Below are 18,036 nucleotides of genomic sequence, written 5' to 3' on the forward strand. Positions count from 1 at the left end.
TATTGTTTATTTAGTGTTCTTTTCTACCATCATATAGCCTGAATTACCCAGCTGAGCCTGAACTGGGGCAGTTGCGAGTATTCCACTACACCGGTCAAAAGTTTTGAAAGAGCCCCATTTTTCCCCTTTTATTTTTGCCATTTAAGATCTTCAGCACTTCCTGGATAAAAAAAAAAAGTAAATATCCAAAGCCTTTGCTGCTGTGTAGTAAATCAATGCTGGAACAGATGGTGTTAATGCTGTTACTCTTTACTGCAGCATTTACACACTTACACACAACACATTCACACTTTCATTATAATCACTAGAAAAAACTACGGTGGCCGAGAAAGCCCAGCGCAGTGCAAATTGAAAAGCGCTGCAAAAGCACAAAACACATCCATCAAAATTACAACACAGGCGCAGCAAATAGAAAAACGCGCTGCAAATAGAACCACAACACAACGGAAGTGAGTCACAACACAACGGAATTTTCCCGGGGGACCTTAAAAGATGCTGTACCAGCTGTATACAAAGGACAATAAGTGGCAAACAAGCTTCTGAAAAGTAAGTTATGTTTATTACCTGTGATTGCCACGGTTGTGTGCATATTATTAAAAGTTCTGCTTCAAAACGCCTTGTTTGACACTTATTGTCCTTTGTACACATAGTGAAGTCCGAGACGTTACTGAAGACGCAGCTTAGCTGGTACAGCATCTTTTAAGGTCCCCCGGGAAAAATCTGTTGTGTTGTGACTCACTTCCGTTGTGTTGTGGTTCTATTTGCAGCGCGTTTTTCTATTTGCAGCGTGTTTTTCTATTTGCTGCGCCTGTGTTGTAATTTTGATGGATGTGTTTTGTGCTTTTGCAGCGCTTTTCAATTTGCACTGCGTTGGGCTTTCTCGGCCACCGTAAAAAACACACAAACACAGAAAACTCTGTAACTATTAAAAGTAAAAGTTATTAGAAATTGATGAAGAAGAAGCCAGAGAGCAATGAGTACTGTTTTCTACACCTTTAAAAGAGTGCTGTCTAAAATGTAGAAAACTGGGGTCATGTATTTCTACAGTGTAAATGGAAACCAGTACAGCACAGGCCCTGCTTCACTAAACTGAAGTCTTACAATCCTTACAGCTATAGCATAAATAAATAGAAAATTAAAATATGACTAAAAATCCCTGTAGAAAAGGCTTTTGTCCCTCATCTCATCCACATATTTTGCCACTGGGACAACAATGTTAAATTTTAAGGGAGATATGTAGAAATGCATTTATATAGCTCGGCTAAAGCCATTTAAAAAGCTAACGTAGCCTAATAAAAAGATAGAAAATAAGCCTCCCTTTAAAAAAATTAATAAACCAGTTTATTGCTAACTAACGTTAATTCCTCAGGTGTATTTACTGCAGCGTATGAAGCCTTTAGCTTCTGTTTACATTTCACTTCCACCTTAAAACACATTTCCATTCCACCTTAACAGTTTCCCTGCATTAAAACACATTTTCTCTACGTTAAAACACAGTTTCCTCTTTAGACTGTAGATGATAAAGTGTTTTAAGAGTTTTACACATTTCTGGTCAGGTTGTGCAGAAATCACAATCAATCAGTCCATATAAAACAGAATGTGGATCCGCATTTAAATCTTCTGTTCCACCTTAAAAACGCCAAAAACAAACCATCTACAGCCTGAAGCCTGAGTGCCCACAGCAGCATTTAAGGCGGAATGGTAAATTCCGCAGCATTTAAATTCATGTGAGTTATTTATGTAGGGAAAAGTGTGTTTAAAGTGCTTATTTAAGAAAGATAAGTAGATAGAAGCTACTTACACGTAATGCTGTAGCTCGAGCAGCCTGTGTAACACCTTAACTTAGACTCAACTAAACACCTGAGCAGTAATGAGACAGCAGCAGGTAGAGAAATGATTATTAAGATGAAATGGTATGATCCACTTTAGGGGGGCTTAAAATCGTATTACAATATCCCACCAGCCATAGATACTGCATTGTTTTTATAGTATTTAACATTATACGTAAGAAGTACATTTAAATGTTTTACCCCTTTAGGGGGGTTTAGGTCTTAATTGTTTAAATTAATTTGAACATTATTTGCTGGTGTCTGTCTAATGACTTGACGGGAAGTCAGGTCATCCAAACAGTTAAACCCCACTCATTGGCGTAGGAACCGGGGGGATGGGTGGGACATGTCCCACCCAATATTAGAAACAGGTGGATTTGTCCCCCCCAAAAATGATATCGTTTCGCTCAGATCAGCTGTACTATTAATGAGGAGACAGACCGGACCAATCACGGAGCCGGTTCAGGTATTAAGTCACGCCTCTCAGTAGAAACAGCCAGTCAGCTTGCTGGTATTGCGGCGCGCGGAGGAGAGGCAGTTTGCTGTTGGGGAAGCCCCGCCCCCTCGCTGTGAGATTTTGCAGCGGGATCGGGACACAGCAGCTTCAGCTGATTTTAAAACAGATCTGGATATACGGAGATTTTACTAAAATAAAGGTAACGATAGGCTAACCACGTAAACTGTGACGATATGTTTCTGATAGCTGGTTAAAAATACACGTCTCTGAATCAGCACACAGATTACACCCACTGTGATTAATAAACTGCAGCTGTGTTAGTGAGTTAACTTAACTTTGCAATTAGCTAGATTGGGAGTCAAGGTTAAAGAAAAAAACCTATATGTTCAACTTGCCCTGTACCTGATCAGCTAATCACTATTTCATTTTCAAACTGTGTTTATTAATTTAGGATTACAGGACTTACTGTGAGCTATAATGAACGAAAATTCATTTAGCTAACTAGTTATCTAGAAGCTGCATGTAGTGGATAGCCAGAATTTAGTACAGTACTTTATGTTTGTAGTTTAAAGCAGTTTCTTAACCCTGATCATCACTGCCCCAAAATAGTGTTTTCCACCTGATCCAGCTGATCAGCTAATAAACAGTCCTTTACTGAGTTTACCTGTTAAAATCCTTTAGCCCCCAATGGATCCTAAATTATTCATGTATATCCAGCAGTGTATTAAACACATCATACCACCACTTACTCTGTGAAATGCCTTTAAAGCAGAGGAAGCTGTAGAATATGCAGAACAGTGTTAATATGCAGTAGAATATGTAAGAACAGGGTTGAGAAACACTGATCTAACCTGACTTCTGTTCATTTGTAGTTCACAGTAAGACCACATGTCCTGACGTTTATAAAAATCTCTATGAAACGTAAAGTACGAGGCTGAAGTTGGTTTGATATTCGCAGCTGCCGCTTCACTGAACCACCGTGAACTAAAGGGAGCGTTCACAAACACCCGCTGTTTATATTAAACACCTCACAGATCAACACTGAAGGAGATAGAATGAAGAAAAGCAGTACAGCTGTTAATTAACAATGTAAATATACAATATCGTATTAAATATAATTTTGTATATTGTAAAATATTTATTTTAATTACTGAATTCATAATTATATATTACAATAAATAATTAAATATATATTTAATAAAATTATATTTTAAAAGCCATTGCGCTCAAAAAATATGAGGCAGATGTTCAAGTGTGATTTTGAAGAACTTTTTCATGTTGGGCCAGAACAAATACACATGATCTGAAGAGTACTAGTCTTCTTCTTTAAGGAAAACCTGGAAGTAGCCTGGCCCAAGCTGATTTTATACTTTACAATGAACTGGCAAACTTTGAAAGACTTTTTCATCTTGGGCCAGAACACATACACATCAGATGAAGAGAACTACTCTCCCACTTTGAGGAAAACCTGGAATTAGCCTGGCCCAAGCTGATTTTATACTTTAAAATGAACTGGCAACATAGCATACCAATCCATAATGCCCATTTTTTTATGTAAAGCTGATGTTCTAGTGTGATTTTGAAGGACTTTTTAATCTTGGGCCAGACCAAATACACATGATCTAAAGCAGGGGTCACCAACATAGGTAGCCCGCAAGGACCTTATGAGTAGCCCGCAGGCCTGGTCTAAAAATAGCATTTTTGTTGCTATTCTTTTTTTTTTTAAATCACAGTTGCATTGATGTAATTTTAGATTATATTACATTAATATTAGCTTAGAGATAGCCTATAGTTTATATATTATTATACAATATAATGTAATATAATATGTAATATTATATTAAAATATAATATAAAATGTAAACACTTGCAGAGATTTATAATAATAGTGTTGCCTATTGATATCTGTGTCTTCACATAGATGAATGTCATTAATTATTAATAATAACATATAATTAAAGGTAAATTGAGAAAATTTGTAATTTCACGAGTGTGTATCAAACTGGTAGCCCTTCGCATTAATTGGTACCCAAGAAGTAGCTCTCAGGTTCAAAAAGGTTGGTGACCCCTGATCTAAAGAGTACTAGTCTTCTACTTTAAGGAAAACCTGGAATTAGCCTGGCCCGAGCTGATTTTATACTTTAAAATTAACTGGCAACATGGCCTACCGATCCATAATGCACAAAGAAATTGAATATAAAGCTGATGTTCTAGTGTGATTTTGAAGGACTTTTTAATCTTGGGCCAGACCAAATACACATGATCTGAAGAGTACTAGTCTTCTACTTTAAGAAAAACCTGGAATTAGCCTGGCCCGAGCTGATTTTATACTTTAAAATGAACTGGCAACATGTAATACCGATCCATAAAGCACAATTTTTTTTATGTAAAGCTGATGTTCTAGTGTGATTTTGAAGGACTTTTTCATCTTGGGCCAGACCAAATACACATGATCTAAAGAGTACTAGTCTTCTACTTTAAGGAAATTTTGGGATTTGCCTGGCCCGAGCTGATTTTAGACTGCACAATTAATTGGCAACATGGCAGCACAAAAAAAATATTATTTAAAGCTGATATTCCAGTATGATTTTGGACTTTTTTTCAGACCAAATACACATCAGATGAAGAGTTCTGGTATTCTCAAAATCAATGCTTTATATTCATTATTTCTGTGCAAAATGGCTTTCATGTCATGTTGCCAGTTCATTTTAAAGGATAAAATCAGCTCGGGCCAGGCTAATTCCAAGTTTTCCTTAAAGTAGAAGACTAGTTCTCTTCAGATCATGTGTATTTGTTCTGGCCCAAGATTAAAAAATTCTTCAAAATTGTACTGGAACAGTGGCTTTTTTGTGCAAAATGGCTCGTTATACCATGTTGCCAATTCATTTTAAAGTATAAAATCAGCTTGGGCCAGGCTAATTCCAGGTTTTTCTTAAAGTAGAAGACTAGTAGTCTTTAGATCATGTGTATTTGGTCTGGCCCAAGATTAAAATGTCCTTCAAAATCACACTAGAACATCAGCTTTACATAAAAACAATTGTGCATTATGGATCGGTATTCCATGTTGCCAGTTCATTTTAAAGTATAAAATCAGCTTGGGCCAGGCTATTTCCAGGTTTTTCTTAAAGTAGAAGACTAGTACTCTTCAGATCATGTGTAGTTGGTCTGGCCCAAGATTAAAAAGTCCTTCAAAATCACACTAGAACATCAGCTTTAAATTAAACTTTTTTCTGCCTTATGGATCGGTATGCCATGTTGCCAGTTCATTTTAAAGTATAAAATCAGCTCGGGCCAGGCTAATTCCAGGCTTTACCTAAAGTAGAAGACTAGTACTCTTTAGATCATGTGTATTTGGTCTGGCCCAATATGAAAAAGTCCTTCAAAATCACACTGGAACATCAGCTTTACATAAAAAAAATTGTGCATTATGGATCGGTATGCTATGTTGCCAGTTCATTTTAAAGTATAAAATCAGCTTGGGCCAGGCTAATACCAGGTTTTCCTTAAAGAAGAAGACTAGTACTCTTCAGATCATGTGTACTTGTTCTGGCCCAAGATGAAAAAGCCCTTCAAAATCACACTGGAACATCAGCTTTACATAAAAAAATTGTGCATTATGGATCGGTATTCCATATTGCCATTTCATTTTAAAGTATAAAATCAGCTTGGGCCAGGCTATTTCCAGGTTTTCCTTAATGTAGAAGACTAGTTCTCTTCAGATCATGTGTATTTGTTCTGGCCCAAGATTAAAAAAATCTTCAAAATTGTACTGGAACAGTGGCTTTTTTGTGCAAAATGGCTCGTTATACCATGTTGCCAATTCATTTTAAAGTATAACATCAGCTTGGGCCAGGCTAATTCCAGGTTTTTCTTAAAGTAGAAGACTAGTTCTCTTCAGATCATGTGTATTTGGTCTGGCCCAAGATTAAAAAGTTCTTCAAAATCACACTTGAACATCTGCCTCATATTTTTTGAGCGCAATGGCTTTTAAAATATAATTTTATTAAATATATATTTAATTATTTATTGTAATATATAATTATGAATTCAGTAATTAAAATAAATATTTTACAATATACAAAATTATATTTAATAATATATTGTATATTTACATTGTTAATAAACAGATGTACTGCTTTTCTTCATTCTATCTCCTTCAGTGTTGATCTGTGAGGTGTTTAATATAAACAGCGGGTGTTTGTGAACGCTCCCTTTAGTTCACGGTGGTTCAGTGAAGCGGCAGCTGCGAATATCAAACCAACTTCAGCCGGGGAATACGAGGCTGCGAATATCGAGCCAAACGAATCTGGAGCTGCGAATATCAAACCAACTTCAGCCTCGTACGTAAAGTCACATTCTTTTACATAAAAGGACACCATCTTAAGAAGAGCTCTCAGTAGAAAAAAAATCAAAGCGCAGGAGAGAATGTAAATATACGACCGAATTGACATGACAATACATAATAATAATAATAATAATAATAATAATAATAATAATAGACAAATCTGTTATATTATTATAAATATTAGGCGATAACTGATTATTTTGGTCGTATGTATATAATTCAGACATTGTATGCATATTTTTTTCTAACAACGGTAACTGTAACATGGAGTAACATGTTAAGGTTGTAAAATTACCTTATAATAATAATTTACTTTTAATTAAAAGTAATTTCCACAAAGTGGATCAACACCAGCAGATGACATGTCTCTACAAACCATCACTGATTGGTGGAAACTTCACACTAGACCTCGAGCAGTTTGGACTGTGTGTCTCTCCACTCTTCCTCCAGACTCTGCTCCCTTTATTTACAAATGAAATGTAAAATTTACTGATGAACAGTGATGGATTGGAGAGACATGTCATCTGCTGGTGTTGGTGCCCAATTATTTTCCCTCCCTGGTGTCATGTGACTCGTTAGAGTTACAAAGTCTCAGACGGGGAGCATGTCTGTTAAATTTGGTGTACTGTTTTGAGTACAGTTTCTATCATATTGGTCACTGGAAGTTTAACATGGCACCTCATGGCAAAGAACTTTCTGAGGATCTGAAAATAAAGAGATAAAGATGGCCAAGGCTGTACACTGACCACTTTACACTGTATAAAACATGTCTTTACAAAATGTGTGTATTCTTGTGAGATATTGTAAATCTGCATTTGAACCACATTGAGAGATAAATGAGTTGAGACTCCAGTGCAGGTAGTTTCATTAAAAGAGTTTAATGGTATTAATAATTGGTCATAAGAGGCCATAAAGAACATTTACTGCGTGAGAGGCATCTTAAATAGCCATAGAAACACAAGCAGCACAATGAACTGAAGATACTTCATAGAACCATTGTTTCACATTAGTTACAGAGGTTTCGTTTGCTAATATTTACAAATTATTTATAGTGCAAAGAACACGCGCGACCGTCGATAGACAGGAGGGAGGAGAGGCGGGGCTGACGAACACCTGCCTACACAGATATAGGCCTACTACAATTACACACACGGACACAAGCGTCCTATACATTTACACGGGTGTGTGTGTGTGTGTGTTTATCTGGACACAACAGCACCTGTAGGCCCACTTTAATGTTTATAATTACATTTTCACCAAAACTGAAGTAAAGCAATAGCTTAGCAAAAACAGTAATTAACCCAGTCCCTCCCCCACCTTACTTTATTTTTACTTTATTATTAGTTTTACTCCGGACCTACACAGCTTATTAAATGTGTCCTGTTAAGCTTCATAATGTTTATATGATCAACATGGTCATTCTGACAGACTGTAATACACTAAAGGAAGTGTGGGAGGCGATATCTCTCCTGTTTCAAATCACAAACAAAAAAAACTCATTTTCTGCAGACAAAACCCTGAATGATGATGATACAGCATGCTAATTGCTAATTAGTGGGCAGAAGCCTCAGTTAATTGACAGTTAGCTAGCTACATCAATATTTTAGCTCCTTAAACTCATAAAACATTAAGAAACAAGCTTTAGACTATAAACATGTCCAGGCTAATCAGCTGTATTTGCATCAGGAAAGTGAAAAAAGGGTATAATTAAATTTTTTTGTCAAACTATTGCTTTAACACGGGCCCAGGTGTGGACTATATTTTTACATATTTACAGTTGGTTTGTACTAACTGCATAAATCCTTCATTTTATTTGTTAGTTTTAAATCCACATCCAAAGTAGCTAACACTCAGAAAGAAGGAGAACAGAGGGACTCAGCTAATCTTTAAACAGCTCTAAAAGAGGAGTGTCTAACAGCAGCTCAAACCACCGGTCAGTAAATCTCGCACCTCAAAATGATCTGATCCTATTCCTTTAAGAAACGAGTCAATGTAACAACAAAAAAAACTACTTAGAATTTTTTTCACATATAACAGACATTACTGCAATGTAAGCATTGCCGAGTAGCATCACGCTACAGCGCACTCGGAGGAAAGCACAGCGACTCTGTTCTGATACATCAGCTCACAGACGCAGACTTGTGCTGATCGACATCACCCTTTGAAGTGATGTGGGGAGAGAGCGCCATCTACTGTACCCACCCAGAGAAAGAGCAAGGCCAATTGTGCTCTCTCTTAGGACTCTCGCAGCTGATGGCAAGCTGCATGACCGGGAATCGAACCAGCGATCTCCCGATCATAGTGCCAGCGCTTTAGACAGCTGGACCACTCTGAGCCCTTGTATTTATATCAGAAATCATGGTGAAATTGTCTTAAATGTTTTAAATTTGCGTGAAATTAAGAACTTGAATGAAGAAAATGAATTATGTTAAATGAATGATGAGTAACATGAAAATACTCTTTACTCCACCAAGAATGATTTAACCTGTGATATGTTTCATTATCCGAAATAATTGCACTATATCATCGCTGGACAATGAAAAACACTTATCTCCAGAACAGCAACCTTACAGGAGAGGGAAAAAACCTTGTAAACTTTCAATGGAAGCCAATGTAAAAAGAGTTTATTTCAGGTCATTTTGGAGAGTTTCTATTGGTCCGTTCACCAATAAATTTTGATACAGTGTAAGGGACAGTTTGTCTGTTCAAATAATGTACTAAACTAAAAATCGACAAAAATGGAGATACGTGTTTTTCATTGGACAGTGACAATATGGACAAAAACGAAACAATGGAACACCTGCTCATTCAAATTTTCACCAAAAGTAAAGGTATATAAAAAGGCGTTTTTTACTTTGCTTTCTACTTGATTTTGGAGCACTGCTGTGAGGAACTGGTTGCATTCAGTGACAAGAGCATTAGCTAGAACACTGTTAGATACTCACTAAACTATGCGAACGAATTGAATTATGATAAAAATCCATGATTTGCTGAATTGTTTCAATAAGAATCATAACTGAATCTAATCATTTTGAGGTCTGACACTTACAGCCGTGATCAAAACTGCTGTACGACACTACCGCCCGAACCCACCCAAGCACCACGATTTAATGCTACTGCTAATCAGAACCTGACCACAGACGTCCACCTGAACGAAGAAAACACGAGCACACCTGCACAGAGCTCAGTAATATCCCTCCCACCTGCACCCAGGTAAAGACCCCAAACACAAACGGAGAGGAGAGGAGGGGGGAGAAAACCCAGGACACACAGAGCAACGCAAACAAAATCACCCCCGAATAAAAGGCCATCACCACCTGCCTCCTCTTCTTCATCTATCTAAGCACGATAAATAGAACAGACTCTTGACTCAGCTCATTAGAATGACCTGTACAGGTTATATATATATATATACATACACACACACAGGTTTGTTCAGATTAACTCCCATTAGTTCTGTTCAAACTTCACAATCTTTTAATTATTAACGAGGCGATCAACACGCACAGACAGTTCCTTTCTTCTGTTTCTGCTTCCTCCTCTTCTTCTTCTCCTCTCTCTTTCTCTCTCTGATTAGGATGTGCATGACGATGCTGATGATGATGGTGAAGAGAGGTGGAGAAGCTGCTGTCTGTGGCTTTAATGTTTATTACCTGCTCCTAACATCAAACAATGAACAGCAAAGAAAATAAATAAATGAGCAAAGCTATTAAACTATGCAACATACAGAGAGATCTGTAGCCTCTACCGCAGACAGGAAGCGAGTGTGTGTGTGTGTGTGTGAGAGTGTGTGTGAGTGTGTGTGAGTGCGTGCGTAGACAAGAAATCGTCAATCAGGTGGTTTAACTTTATCTTCTTTCATTCAAGTATGAATAGTTAAAGAATCTGTGAAGCTGTGTGTATGTGTGTATGCTGCTGACTGCATGGTGACAGAATTATTTTTTTTGTGTGTGTGTGTGTGTGTCCTTGTTGTTTTCCTGAGATTTTGTTGCTGTGAAAATAATGAAAGACAAGCTGTAAAAAGGAGAACACTGCAAAAAAAAAACACAAAAAAAAAAACATCCAGCTGCATAACTGGCCATTTTATTGGAAACACCTTATAGGTAAACTCTACAAGTTTACAGTTACAGAGTGCAGCTCACCTGATGCTGCACAGTTTGTCCCCAAAACCATTAAAATCACAAACTTCCTGTGTTCTGTAACTGAAACCTGGAAAGTTTACCTATAAGATAAATAATAAAATGACCAGTGAATAAAGTGAATGGACCAAATTAACTGAAAATGTGTGTGTGTGTTTTAATGTGTGTGTGTTTTAATGTGTGTGTGTGTGTGTGTGTGTGTGTGTGTGTGTGCATGTTTTTTTTTTTTGCTCCCTCAACTGGAGTTGTTCTGAGCCTCTTTTGTCTGCTTGTCGTCCACAGCAGCTTCTGCAAGATCAGACAGATCGACCTCCTCGTCTTCATCATCACTTGCTCCTCCCACATCTTCCTCCTCCTCTTCCTCTTCCTCCTCCTCCTCCTCTTCTTCAGAGCCGTGGTGGCTCTTGCCGGTCAGCTGCAGGTTCTCTAGAGTGGTGCTGACCCAGGTTTCGATCATACTGCTCAGTGGAGGCACCTCCACCAGGATGGGCTCCGGAGTGTAATCTTCGTCGTCCTCCTCCTCTTCCTCCTCCTCCTCCAGCATGCCGGGGACGAGTGTGCTGCTGGTGCTGGTGATGGAGGAGTTCAGCAGCCCCCTGCAGCTGCCGTCCAGAGACCCCGTTTCCGTGCTCTGCTGCGACGCCCACTCCAGGCGGTCCTGCCCCTCGGTCCCGGGGGGCTGTGTGTGCGCGGCCTGTGCGGATGCCGGGTCTGCGGGCAGGGTGTGCGACGTCGCTCTCTCGCTTTCTTTCGAGGCACTGGAGGCTTTGTTGGCGTCTTCGTTCTCCAATGGTTCCAGAGCGTCGGAGTTCTCCACCATGGTGCGCCAGTTGGTTTCTGCACACACACAAAGGAATAATCAGTAATTCATGCAAGAATGTGTGAGTAAAATGGCTACAGGAGTCCAATTTCCTGTGTCCCGCGCGAGGGACACAGCTCTAGTCTCTATAGTAAGCACATCTAGTGGTGGTGATAAAGTACCTGACTGAATTAGCTATAGCCAGTTAGCTTACTTGTTCAGGACAAAAGTAGCAGTTCTAGGTCGGTCTTCTAGACTATTTGAGCTCTCCACTGTAAGTCTCCACTGTTCGAACTCACTGCCAATATTCACTCTTGCTATATTCCTGCTTTAGTCACTGCTAAGGTTTTTTAAGCTTTGTAGCAGCTGAGGTTTAACTAAACCAGCCCTGCTAGCTCCTTTGCTGCAGCACCGATCGCTGTAGTGTAGTGTGGGTACTGGCAACCTCGGTGGGCGGAGTTAGTGTTGGGGAAGAGCAGCAGGAGGAGTCAGAGGACAAAGCAAACACAAAACCCGGAACGACCTGCACATTTAAAATTAGGAACCTACTACTGAAGCCCTGCTGAAAAGAGCTGCCAGTGCTTTCACTCAATATGTTTCCTTAATATCTGATGATACATCCTGATCATTTTATCATTTACTACTAAAATCAGTTACATATTGGTCTTTTAAAGTTAGCTGAGCTAAAGTTACTCTGGCCGGAATACACGGCCGTGAACTTACTGTATTGTCTGATGCACAACATAAAGCCAATGTTTATGCCTTTATTAATACTATATAATACTTACAAGAAATGATAAGTTAAAATTATAAAAAAAAAAAAAATAAAATAAATTATTTAACTTCATATATTAAATTACTAATTATTAAATTATTGCTGGTGGTATTTATGTCTAGTTTGTATTTTATTTTTTTCTATTTGTGTTTGCAGTGCGGAAATGCATGCTGTGAATTAAAAAATTAAACCAATTGGTCATTTATTATTAGGTGAAATCTCATATTATATTTTAACCGATTACTCGATTAATCAAACTGATTTTTCAGTAGAGCACTCGATTACTAAAATAATCGATAGCTGCAGCCCTATATTAGTGTGTGCAACTGTAGTAATATCCACAGTTTTGATGTTCTCTTTGAGGAATCCTTTCCTCCAGATAAATGTGTGTTGAGACCTAATATTTTTATGTGTGCTCGTGTGTGTGTGTGTGTGTGTGTGTGTATGTGTATGTGTGTGTGCGTCTTACCGTATTCCTTCTCGTTGACCTCAGAAATGGGTTCGGAGATGACGCTGCAGAAGGAGATAGCGGATGCGGCTGAAGGATTTCGGGAGTGGCCCATGTGGTGTGAAACCTTTTTAACGTTTTTCAGGGCCTCCTCAGCCTGCTCCTGCTCCAGAGCCGAAACCATTTCCTTATAGGCTCTCCGTGCCTCCTCCGTCAGAGACACCAGCCTGTTAAACAGACCCTACACACACACACACACACACACACACACACACACACACACAGTGTTACATTAACATGTGTCTGAATTTTATTAGGGGCTAGTCAGATAAGTCAGATAAGTAAAAATACTGTTACTATACAAACAACTTTAATCATCTTAGCTGTAGTCTGATTAGTGATCTAGTGAGCAGTGGATAACACCACTACCTGCCAGTGAGCTGCCACATCATGTGGGAGACTGGGGTATTCCTCTGGCAAGACTCCTAATACTACTTTGGCTTATCTCTGTAATTGGAATAACCTCTTAAATTGCTCTAGTTTAGAGCTTAATGCCATAAATGTAAATGTAATCCGAATTCTAAGTTTCATATTACTGTTTACTGATTAAATTCCTTGATTTTTGATTATTGTAAAATAGAAGATTGTAGATTAATACTGAAGTCATCCAAACTATGAAGACAAACATTTATAAATATTTAGTTAACAATTTAAGAATTTTAAAAGTATCCTGAAGTGCAGTTGCAAAACATTTCGACAAACACTATGATGAAACTGGCACTCATCAGGACCGCTGGCACTCAGTAGGATACATTCATCAAAATACCAGCCTCAGAAACTGCAAGTATTTTGTGTGTTTAACACTTTTAAGTTACTACATGATTCCTTATGTGTTCCTTCATAGTCTGGATCACTTCAGTATTCATTTACAATGTAGAAAAATAAATAATATTAATAAAAACATTAAAGGAAAAGAAGTGTCTTTTGATACTTTGAAAAAGCACTCTACATATTATCTGTAGGTATTTACACTAGTTTTAGGTATTTTTCTATACTGAATGAGTTAAAGTTTTAACAAATTCTGCTTGTTTTAAGCTTTACTCCAGTCAGATATATATGTATGTATATATATATATACAGTGTTGGGAAGTAACGGATTACATGTAACGGCGTTACGTAATCAGATTACAAATTATGAGTAACTGTAATCCGTTACAGTTACTGCTTCAGTAAGTGGTAATCAGATTACAGTTACTCTGCTAAAATAAATGGATTACATTGCAGTACTTTTCTATTTTTGGTCTTCCAATCCAACACTGACAAAACGCAAACACATTCACATAAATCACAACATCAGAATATTCTATGATTCACAACCTTCGATCAGAATGTTTTCACTGCAGAAGCGCCCCCTAGCCCGTCGGCGGGCCCGTTCTGACTATGTAAAGTTGAATGCTTATAAGCGTCAAATATTCTAAACACACCGACCAAATAACCGACTCATATTCTTTAGTACTAATTTAACTACCTGCATGCAAATTCACTACCATCTACATGAAACCAGTCGCCAGAAATCGCCAACTGAAAACAGCCTGTTTTTTTACATTGTTTACATGGGGAACACGCCTCCCCAACAAAATAGCCTTATAACATATTATTAGTATATAAAATAACATCATATTACATTATAGAAAATTCACTTACTATCACAGCATCCATAGTACAGCACTGAACCGCAGGTAAAATATCCATAAAGTCCTTTATTCGCCTGCTCACTTCTCCTCACATACATGCGTTTATTTTCAGCGGTCCACAAACCACTATTTTTCTTGAGTGATCGTCTTTTGAACCAATAATAACGTGAGCGCTGGATCAATCCAATCCAATCAAATCGGGTCATAGCCTTTCTCCAGCGTCACAAAAGTGATTGACACCTATTTCAACCAATAGTCCATCCTTAGACGAAAACATTGGTACGTAATTTTCCCTGATTGGTCTCCTAATGGCTGGGGGAGGGGCATGCCTAACCGCTGTCACCAAATTCCCTCTGCTAAACATAAGTGCGCCCACAGCGCGCATACGTGTGATTTTGTTTGTCATATTCATCAAAAAGTATTAATATTACTCTGAAATAGACTTACATTCATTTATTTTATCACAAACAAACAAAAACATTACAAACTCTGGCTGTATAGAGACAGATTTACTGGAGAGGTTTTGAACACTTTGGAGACGCCTGGTGGACACCTAATATAATGCAGTGTAACTCTTCAATGCATTGTGATATAAATTACAAATTTTGTAATTTGTTTGTCAAGACCCTACTGAATCAGGAAATGTAGAGAATGATTGACTATTCATCACCAACATCCATACACACATTGTAAACTCTAAATATAACAGGCGCTTCCTTTTTTTTTTTTACAATTTCTTCTGCATTTGATGTTCTCAAATGGAACTTAAATAATGGAAATTAAAGTGTTGAAGTGAATTATTGTTTACTGTTTATGATTACACTGCATTTGACATTTAATAATAAAACATTCAAATTATATTTTGTTTGCATTTGTGAGTTCTTAGAAAAGGAACAGATTGTAATCGCATTAAATCCTATTGGACCGAATTGTATCGTATAAAGACATAATTTGAGGTATCGTAAATTATCGTATCGCTGACTAAAATAATCGTATTGTATCGTATCGTAATGAATCTTGTGATTTACACCCCTAGATAATCCTGGCAAAAAATCCACCTGCAGAAAGTGGCAAACCTGCAAATAGTTAGCTTACAGTTGTTGTTACATTGTTTGGTTTTTAATGATTTTATCATCAATTTATAGAAGTGTTTTATAAAATTGTTTGATGAAATGGTTTCATAAGTATTTTTATAGGGTGATTGAAAAGGCTGTTTTATTTGTCTATCTATTAACTGGAAGGAAAAATAAAAGAATAATATGCAATATGTGGTTGCTACATTCATTCAGGCTTAAAAAAATGACAATATTGTAAGTAATCCAAAGTAATCAGATTACGTTACTCACTTGAAGTAATGTAACTGATTACGTTACAAATTACATTTTGAGTGATGTAATCAGTAATCTGTAAGGGATTACATTTTAAAAGTAACCTTCCCAACACTGTATATATATATGTATATATGTATATATGTATGCGTACCTCTGCTCCAGAATAGTTGAAGATGCCGACCACACTGACAGGTACGAGTTTGTTAACGCAGCGGCCCAGCGCTTTACGACCCAAAGCAAAAACAAACGGGATCTCCTGCTCCCGTGCCATGGCTATCACATTATACAGAGCCTCGTCCAGACCACCTAAACACACACATATCGTATTTCAGCATTCTTGTGATCAATCATTGTTATCATTGTTTTAAGGACAATTGCCCTCTGCAACACTCTGTTATACCACTATCTAATTTTGTGTTCAAAATCGCACCTTGTATTCTCAGCTTAATTACTCAGAAATCCCTTCACACATCCACATAATCCATATATGGTTAGAAAGGGCGGAGCTTACTCTTCCTAAAAATAGTGATGAATCACATCCCAGTGCGGTAAAGCTAAATCTACAAGAAATCCATTGAGAGAAACGTCTAAAAAAGTGAAAAATCTCCTTCCTCAACCAATATTATTTACCTTTAGTGCTTCAAACATATTTATATGATGTTTCAAACCAAATAATATCAGTAATATCATATCTGTTCACAGAAAAAGTGTGAAACTACCTGCTTTACTCAAACTAAAGCTAGGTATGGTGTGCACACTACTTTATATAGTTTTTATTTTACTTGCAAATTTTTACTAAGTAGTTATTTTGCACTAAACATTTTTATTTATTTAGACTAAAAAAAAGTTTATATTTTTGTATCTAGTTTTCTTTGTGTGTCCTGATTAAAATACTGAAAGATATAGGCTGCTCTGAGTGTCAGGTGGTTTTTAGTGTCTACATGTATCCTAGAGGTGTGATTATTGATTATCAATATAAATAACTCCGCCTGATGCTGTTTCTCCATGTATTTTATAATTTTATATATTTTATATAAAGTGATAATTAATAAGCCATGTAATGAACTATCATCAATATTCTTATGCTTTCAACTCATAAACACTCTAGTCTAAACATTTCTGAAAATATATCTTAGGTGTGAATATATTTAAAATCTATACATTCAAAACAAACAAATTTTTTTTTTGACTAAAACATGATCAGTTCCAGGAAAATATAACAATTCTGCTTCCTTTTACATTTTAAATGATTATATTTTTGAGCAGCTGTATGTCTTCTGGAGTAAAAGAGATCAGGGCATGTGTCTGTCTGATATAATTATTAATAATTATAAGATCTGAAAGAGGAACTGACAATAACTAAGAAAAAAACACACCAAACAGCCTAAGGTTCAAAGGGTTAATCTCATAAAGAGTGTGTGCATGTGTGTGACTCCTCCCTCACCCTTGGCCTGGATCTTCTCACAGTTGGGTGAGATGATGACGCATCTGATCTTGTTGAGCTTCATGTGTTTGGTGACCTCGCGGAGGCCCATGACGAGGCGGCGCTTGGATTTAGCTTTAGTCGGTTCCTTCTGATACACGCGTTCCTGAAAGCGCACCAACTCCTGTAGCAGCAGCGTCACACTCTCATCAATCTCCTTATTCAGCACCTGGTTACAGTACCTGCAGAAACACACGAACACCACCGTTACTCTGGAATATTGGGCGCTGCGTAGAAAAGCTTCACCAAAGAAACAGATGCAGCTTGTTAGCTAACGTAAGCCAGTTAGCATAGCAAGCTAATACACTGGTGTAATGGTAGCTCATCTCTGTGGAGTCAAACGCTCCCTCTTGCCTGAAGAAATATGAGAACAGCACTTTATCTAAGGGGCTCCTGCTGCTGTTTCTCACTGTAGGAGTCTTTCTATCTGAGTAAAAAAGAAAATCAACAGCAAACAGCAATTATTCTCTCAATCAATCCACAGCTCAGAAAAAACTTCCTCTTGTCCCCCAGACAAGCTCAGAAACGGCCTTGAAAACTCCATACAACTCTGGATATGAGGTGCAAATAAACTTAAAGAGCAGTAACTACAGCTCTATTAAAGATATTGTTACTGTAGCTTGAAGGATAATTTTAATACACACTGAACTGAATTTATTTGATTACCGGAGAAAGAAGGACATTGTGGCTGATATTAAAACGGTAATGCCTCTAATAGCTTCAATAATAACATATT

General features: G+C 37.5%; 1 protein-coding gene across 3 annotated transcripts in view; it reads right to left on the reverse strand.

Annotated features, from left to right (window-relative positions):
• Window positions 1-7,490: 7,490 nt before the first annotated feature.
• secisbp2l (SECIS binding protein 2-like) overlaps window positions 7,491-18,036 on the reverse strand; it is a 45,883-nt gene continuing 35,337 nt past the window's right edge. For all 3 annotated transcript variants that reach the window (XM_049483453.1, XM_049483454.1, XM_049483452.1), the window contains exons 15-18: window positions 17,262-17,482; window positions 15,969-16,123; window positions 12,814-13,033; window positions 7,491-11,607 (exon numbers count right to left, since the gene is read on the reverse strand). In XM_049483453.1, coding sequence (XP_049339410.1) covers window positions 11,006-11,607; window positions 12,814-13,033; window positions 15,969-16,123; window positions 17,262-17,482 — 1,198 coding nt within the window. In that variant the 3' untranslated portion in view covers window positions 7,491-11,005. The remainder of the gene's footprint in view (window positions 11,608-12,813; window positions 13,034-15,968; window positions 16,124-17,261; window positions 17,483-18,036) is intronic.

This window comes from Astyanax mexicanus, chromosome 9, assembly GCF_023375975.1.
Source record: "Astyanax mexicanus isolate ESR-SI-001 chromosome 9, AstMex3_surface, whole genome shotgun sequence".
Classification (NCBI taxonomy): Eukaryota; Metazoa; Chordata; class Actinopteri; order Characiformes; family Acestrorhamphidae; genus Astyanax; species Astyanax mexicanus.